We start from the raw sequence: 7,427 nt of genomic DNA on the forward strand, positions 1-7,427 counted from the left end.
GAGTTATGTGATTTGATGACCAAAGGTTGTTCGGAGTCCCGGATGAGATCACGGACATGACGAGGAGTCTCTAAATGGTCGAGACATAAAGATTGATATATTGGACCATGTTATTCGGACACCGGAAGTGTTTCGGATAGTTTCGGGTAAAAAACAGAGTGTCGGAGGGGTTGCCGGAACCCCCCGGGGGAACTAATGGGCCACCATGGGCCTTGTTGGAGAGAGAGGAGGGAAGCCAGGGCAGGCCGCCCCCCCTTGCAGTCCAAATTGGACAGGGGAAGGGGGGCAACGCCCCCCTTTCCTACTCCCTCTCCCTCTCCTTCCTTCCTTCTCTCTTCCTTGTGGAGGAATCCTACTAGTAGTCCTAGTAGGACTCCCTCTCCTTGGGCACGCCCCTAGGGCCGGCCGGCCTCCCCCTCCCTACTTTATATACGGGGGCAGGGGGGCACCCTAGAACATACAAGTTGATCTTTTAGCCGTGTGCGGTGCCCCCCTCCAAAGTTACACACCTCAGCCATACCGTCATAGTGCTTAGGCGAAGCCCTGCACCGGTAACTTCATCATCACCATCTCCACGCCGTTGTGCTGACGCAACTCTCCCTCGGCCTGAACTGGATTAAGAGTACGAGGGACGTCATCGAGCTGAATGTGTGTTGAACACGGAGGTGCCGTACGTTCGGTGCTAGGATCGGTCGGATCGTGAAGACGTATGACTGCATCAACCACGTTGATAAACGCTTCCGCTTTCAGTCTACGAGGGTACGTGGACACACTCTCCCCTCTCGTTGCTATGCATCTCCTAGGTAGATCTTGCGTGATCGTAGGATTTTTTTTGAAATACTGCGTTCCCCAACAAGTATATTTAAGCAACGCCTAGAGATCCTTCCTCAACTACCTTGCGCAGAAGCGATCCTGGAGCCATCATATCCATTTAGTGTCTCCAGTATCTAGTTCTAGTTGTAATAGATTGGGATACAACTCCGAGCGTCTGTTACCGTGGACACGGCTATTCGAATAGATATACTTCCCTGCAGGGGTGCACCAACTTACCCAACACGCTCGATTAACTCCGGCCGGACACACTTTTCCAGGTCGTGCCCGCCCTCGGCTGATCGACACACTGTAGTCCTACCTAGGCTCAACACAGAGGCCAGCACGCTGGTCTACATCCTAAATGCGAAGGGGTCATGGTCCAATCGTCCTTTGCAATCCTGCATGTTGCGAGGACGAGCGAGATCAGTCATGACTACCTCTTTATACAAAGCAGGTTCTTACACGGACCACCCCGACGCGTGCCGCTAAACTGCTGCTGCTGACATACTCAGATCACATATCAAAATCCGTTAGTGTCTTGGGAGGGTGCAGAGATGATCAATGATCCACGATCAGTTGTCCCATCGCCCTGCCTCACGGACTTATGACAAGGGCTAAGAATGCCCGGCTGCGTCGCGTCATTATCACGCGGATACCCTCACGGTCAACCCGACTGCAGTAACTCTAGCGGGTACCCCTCGGGGCCGACCCGACTTCATCAAGGTTCTGAGGTAAAGTCAAGGTAACCGTGTGTCCATAACATAAGGGGGAATCCGAGGAATCACCCTCGATGGATTCCGACTCGATTTAACCGTCAAGGTGACCTTGGAGGAATCACCCTCGAAGGGTTCACACTTGAAGTGGTTCACGACGGAGTCGTTATTCTGGGGTGGAGAAAGAGGAATCACCCTCCGTAATCCACGACCGTTTAGCTACACTATAGAGATTATCAAGAGTGCGTTACGAGGTATCCCCTCGGCACTCGATAGTAGCTCTGCAGAGTCGTACAGCTAAGGGTGTGTGCGGTGATGTGAGTGTCTCTACACCCCGATCACGTTGATCGAGTCATCCGGTAACAAAGCGGGGGCAATAGGGACAAGGTCAAGGGTCACTGATGGATCACTACTCAACCTGTACTAAGCATGTAGGATAACAAGTTACAAAAATAGGCTATGCATCATAATAGGAGCTATAGAACAATAGTAGCAAATTCTAATGCAAGCATGAGAGAGATGGAATGGGCGATATAAGAATGATCAAGGGGGTTTTGCTTGGGAAGCTCTACTGCAAGTGGTTGAACGTCAAAGGTGTAGTCGTACTCGGGAGCAGTGTCGGTCTCGGGGTCTATCGGAGAGAAGATGGGGGAAGAAACAATAAATACAAAGCAAAGAAATACGTCATGATGCATGACATGGTAATATGCTGTGCTAAGGATGACCTAACGCAGTGCTACACGTTATAGATGAAGCGACAAAACATCTGGGAATGTTTTCCCGACTTTCGGCGATTATCGAACAGATGAGTGAATAGCATATTCGGATTCGTTAGATTTTTTGAACAAGAAAAAAGCATGTCTTTTTTTAAAGAAAAAATAGAAACAGGTGATCATCCCACCCCGCTCCTGGGCCGACCTATTAGGGCGCGCTGGAGGAGAGGGGCCGCTCAAATATGAGCTCTCGACTTATTTATACAGGTCCTAACGGCCACCCGTTGCCTCCCAACCAGCCCATTAAACACGGAATTGGTGGCCGGCCCGTAAACTACCGATATATAACAAACCGTATCTCTGTCCAGCGGCAGAAGTAAAGCCCTAGCCTCTCCCGCATCTCCTCATCTTACCACGAAGCTCGTCGGCGGCTCTTCTAAGGCTAGTCATAGTGGGAGTAACTTAGCTAGTAACATAGCACACTTCAAGAATTTTTTACTTATGTGGCAAGTAATTAATAAGAGGTGGTAACGTAATATGTTACTGTAACATAGCGCTTTTTAAGACAAGATAAGTCTATAAGATAATTAATGAAGCCATCTAAATTACTACTATTATGTTACTTTGCATTATGAAAATAATAACTTACGCTAATGTCATACTAGTCTAAGTTATTATTAACTTAGACTAGTGTCACACTAGCCTAAGTTACTCGCCACTGTGACAAGCCTAACCAACAACACCCCGTTCCGTCAAATCTAGATTCTGCCCTAGAATCGAATATGATGGCTCTTGATATAGATCCGCTGGATGTTGACATTGATCCGCGGATATTAGGAATAGTGGATGTTGGCCTAGATCCGAAGAAGACATTGGATTTTGCCGTACTTCAAATTCTCCGCTGCCGCTTCATCCTACCGCCTGGAAGACCTACGAAGGAGTTTCTTAAAGTCTTGAAAAGCAATCGTGGCGTGATTCTTCCTCCGCTAAATGTCATTCGCCACAAGAAAAAGGGTAAGCTTTATTCTTCGGTTTAAGATTGAGGCTCGCGATCCATATGCACCCGATGCTGTGATTTTCCGCTCTATCTTTATGTATCTGTTGGGGTTTGACCATCTGACTTGTCTTTCTTCCCTGTTAAGATCTTGTGGAAACCGCATGGGGTTGGAAGAGGCTGTTGCCGTGGATGCGTGGTTCTGTTCTCTTCGAGGATTATTTTACTTACCTTCAGCAGTATTATCAGAAGAATATCAAAGGTGTTTATGAATCTTTCAAGCTGGAAGACCAGAACTTTGAAGATCCTTCTGCAGTTGCACATCTCAACGCTGCAGCAGCCACTGGGGTAAGTTCCTCATGCCTCTGCTAAAACTAAACAATGTTACTGTATTTGATTGATTGCTCTGCTAATTCACTTGTTCACACCATTTTAAAACACTTGTATCAAGTGTTTGGAGGCAGAGCATATGTTATCTGGCATCCTTGATGACGATCCTGAACTGAATAAAAAGATAGTGGAAGAAGCAAGTCGTTTCGAGAATGGAGCTTCTACACTCACTGTTCCAGCAACATCCATCGTTCCAGCTGCTTGCTTTATGGTACAGTCTGCAAAATACAGAACTTGTCAACCTCTGGCATTGTCTATTCAATTTGTAGCAGTAATCGCTTGGTGTTCACTATTTTATTTTGCACCAATTGAAAATCTGTTGTTGTTTTCAAGTGTATCACGGAGGAGGCTAAGTTGATGTATGTATTGTGCACCACGAAGGCTGATGAGTTTCCAGTTGAACTGAGGCAAGAGAAACTTGAGTTTTGCACTGAGGTCCGGCGGGTTGCCTTATATTTTCTGACCACAGGTAAGTTCACGCCTCTGCCAAAAACGTGCTTTACCTAATTTCCAGTCTTCATGCTTCAATGGCCATAAGCTTCTCATCACCAATCAGTGGCGGAGACAGGGGGGGACCAGCAGGGGCCCTGCCCCCCCCCCCCCCCCCCCGACATTAGGAGTTTGCTGCTAATTCACTGATGAACAGTGCTTAATTAGCAATTTTTTATGCTTAAAGTCTATTTTTTCTATGCTTTGGCCCTCCCCAACCTATTTTGACTGCAATCGGCCCCCCTAATTCAAATTTCCTGGCTCCGCCACTGTTACCAATTGTAAAATGATGTTTTGAAGGGCATGAAAATGGAGACTTCTACTGCACATGCTCACTTGCTTGCTCCAGAAGCTAAGCGAGCCGAGCAAAAGCTTTACCTTTCTGAAGAAATCCGACATAGTTTGCTGAAACTTTTGATCCTTATTCAAGAACGATTTCCTCCTGGATCTCATATCGACTATGATCCGATTGCACGTGTTCGTACTGCTTTGAAGAAGTATGTATACAGAGTACGATCTGAATAGTAGTACTCCCTCTGGTCCATATTATTTGTCTTAGAACTAAGACAAGTAATATGGATCGGAGGGAGTATTATTTTATATCTCTTGTTGCATCTGTGTTGTTTGAGCCATAAGTGTAATTTTGGTGTGTGCTTTCAGGCACCAATCAAATGAGGTTTCTCCTGATGATATTCCCATTCCTAAAACTCTCACCAACAGTGCTGCTCCATTGCCACGGTATTATGTCAATAATAAACATCATCTTGTTTTCTTTCTTGTTGAATTTATCTTGTTTGTGCTCAAAGATATTTACTGGCATGTGCTCGTGATGTGTGCTACTGTGCTGTCAGGAACCTATCTGAACCATGCAATGAATCTGAAAGTGCAGATGTGATTGCTGGCAGTCCTAACAACATTGTTTTGGGTGCCACTCCATCATGGTATGATGTAGCATCATCTTGTTTTTCTTGTTGCATTTATTATGTTGGTGCAAATTGCTATTTACTAGCGTGTGCTCTGAAAAAAAAATCCTGCCAGGTCTCTATCTGATTATGAATCTGACCAAAGCAACACGAGCGGCAAGACAAGGAAGAGCATTGGAGGGATCTTAGGTAGAAACTTGAAAGAAGAATTCACTGGTTCCAACTTCTACATGGGTTTATACTTATTTATGTGTCTTGTGCGCAAATTATCGCTTACGAGCATCATTTGTTGTTTCAGACAGTGTAACTCTGGAGGATTTGGGTATTCATATTACCAGTGGTGACGTTGTGGCTCATGCTGATACCATACCTGTTCACTCGAGGTATGATTTCAATAAACAATATCTTATTTTTCTTGTTGAATTTAAACTGTTTGTCAGAAGTAATATACTGTTGCTTCCCGAAAATGGTTAACAAGTATACATATTGATTTTAGTGGCGAATCTGATGACAAAAATAACAAGGACAAAAAGAGAAGCAAAAGCGCTGTAAAGATCCAGGGTAACTTGAAAGAAAAATGCATAGCTCCATCTTTCATTTTTATGTTTCTTGTCTCAGTGTTCTCACTAACAAGCGTTGATTGTTGTTTCAGGCATGCTAGGAAATGCAGATGATGAGGTTAGTCAAATTACGAAGCAGATAAATGTTTTGGAAGTGAACATGCTGTTTGTCTTTGCAAACTTATGTCATTTGCATTTACTTACCCTCTTCAGTTTTTCAATTGGACATTGACATTCCTTTTTTTATAGAGCTGATAATCGTAATGAAGGAGCAGCGCTGATAATAATCTACTAAAAAGATTGGCCAAGTCGACATAGACTATCTCTTGGGCTGCAGTACTTTGTGTTATAGTAAACGATTTTATCCACCCAAGCTGAACCCTATTGTTTTTGGTGTTAATCTCTCCTTTGTGCTGCAGTGTTGTTCACTGGTGTCCTACATTTCCTGTGTTTTTGAATCAAATATGCTTGGTTCTATCTACTGAATTGAGTCAAATATGCTTAGTTTTATGAGTTTGAACTGCAGAGAAGCCTCGTCTACCAATCAGTGTTAGGCCCTCAGTGGCCGGTTTGGCATGCTTTTTAGGTGGTTCTGAGTCAGCCACTTACAGGTGTAGCTGCTTTAAATTACTTTTTGTTATGGGGCATATGTATTCATATGCCACCATTGTACATGCCCTTATCTGGTTAAAAACATCGCCTCGAGCACCATGATGCATCACAAGCTCTTTTTTTGTGCCCGATGCGCCCCACTTTGTCCCTGTATGCTTATGTGTGCACACCGATATTAATCCAGTCGTTTTTTCACATGGGCATTTTATAACGAGAACAGAATTGTTTCCTATCAAATAGGTAGAACAAGAAAAAAATGCTCACATGCCTGTCATCAACATCCCTGCATCCCATGCAAGTTCTTCAAACAATCATCATCCAAACATGCATAATGTATTTTAAAATTGACATTTCCGTTTTTGTGTGGCACAAATTTTGCGTATACCATGTATACACACGATTGTAGCGGCCACCGTCTGCTGCGAAGCAACCAACAACAACAAAGCTTTTAGTCCCAAACTGTAAGTGTACCCTGCAGAGTCCCGTTTTAGCTGACACTGACTGCTAATAGATAGTACTAGAAGCATATGTGTGCTTTGCCGTGCCGTTTTCTTCTTTATTTTCGTGTATGAAGCATCTTTTCCTATAATTGTTATATTATATTTATTGTTATAAATTATAAATTATTATGTCAATAGCATGAAAAATATAATGAGGATTTTGTTATCTAGAGAAATCATGTTGGCTTGCTACCATTATCATTTTCATATTCATATATTATTAGGGGTGACTACTATATTTCTTTCCACCCCCAACAGGGTCTCATCCGATTTTATTAATATCTCATTACCCATCGAATGAATTTTAGCTAGCTCACATTAGCTAGCTAGCTCACATTAGCATGAATTTTAGCTAGCTCACATTAGCTAGCTAGCTCACATTAGCACTGTCCAGTTAAATCACATATTTATCTATGAACCACCAAAAGGAGAAAGGGGCAATTATACAATGAGATTGGTAGATTGATGCGTGAGCTAATCTCTGGAACCATTCTAAGAAATTGAAAAGCAACGCAGGTCCTTACCATCGTCCTCACCGCGCCACAAGAACAGTAACCACACAACCAAATCGAATAACCCCGCCCCTACACAACAGTGCTATCAAAACTGACCACAAAACAAACTGTGACACACACAAAATGACCCGATCAACCGCACGAACAACACTCACATCGACCAAGCACTCAATCGAGCATTCCTCGTCGCCCAAAATCAAAAACC

General features: G+C 43.9%; 1 protein-coding gene across 4 annotated transcripts; it reads left to right on the forward strand.

The window, feature by feature from the left end:
* The first annotated feature begins 2,958 nt into the window (after positions 1-2,958).
* LOC125520731 lies at positions 2,959-6,307 on the forward strand. Of its 4 annotated transcripts, XM_048685723.1 has the most exons (12): positions 2,959-3,253; positions 3,382-3,581; positions 3,685-3,834; positions 3,957-4,092; positions 4,413-4,609; positions 4,773-4,850; positions 4,964-5,053; positions 5,151-5,224; positions 5,334-5,418; positions 5,532-5,596; positions 5,688-5,713; positions 5,845-6,307. In XM_048685723.1, the coding sequence occupies exons 5-12, from the start codon at positions 4,416-4,418 to the stop codon at positions 5,848-5,850; spliced, it is 618 nt and encodes a 205-aa protein (XP_048541680.1). In that variant the 5' UTR covers positions 2,959-3,253; positions 3,382-3,581; positions 3,685-3,834; positions 3,957-4,092; positions 4,413-4,415; the 3' UTR covers positions 5,851-6,307. The 4 variants fall into 4 exon arrangements, with proteins under 4 accessions (XP_048541680.1, XP_048541678.1, XP_048541679.1 ...); XM_048685724.1 differs by lacking the exons at positions 2,959-3,253; positions 3,382-3,581; positions 3,685-3,834; positions 3,957-4,092 and adding an exon at positions 4,240-4,268; XM_048685721.1 differs by lacking the exons at positions 4,413-4,609; positions 5,151-5,224; positions 5,334-5,418; ... (1 more) ...; positions 5,688-5,713; positions 5,845-6,307.
* Positions 6,308-7,427: the final 1,120 nt, after the last annotated feature.

The sequence above is a fragment of the Triticum urartu genome, chromosome 7, assembly GCF_003073215.2.
Source record: "Triticum urartu cultivar G1812 chromosome 7, Tu2.1, whole genome shotgun sequence".
Classification (NCBI taxonomy): domain Eukaryota; kingdom Viridiplantae; phylum Streptophyta; class Magnoliopsida; order Poales; family Poaceae; genus Triticum; species Triticum urartu.

Coding starts and splice junctions, on each gene's coding strand:
- LOC125520731 (XM_048685721.1), top strand. CDS start 3,022: ATGATGGCTCTTGATATAGATCCGCTGGATGTTGACATTGATCCGCGG. Junction 3,835..3,956: donor TTCCAGCTGCTTGCTTTATG/GTACAGTCTGCA, acceptor GTTGTTTTCAAG/TGTATCACGGAGGAGGCTAA. Junction 4,851..4,963: donor AGTGCTGCTCCATTGCCACG/GTATTATGTCAA, acceptor CTGTGCTGTCAG/GAACCTATCTGAACCATGCA.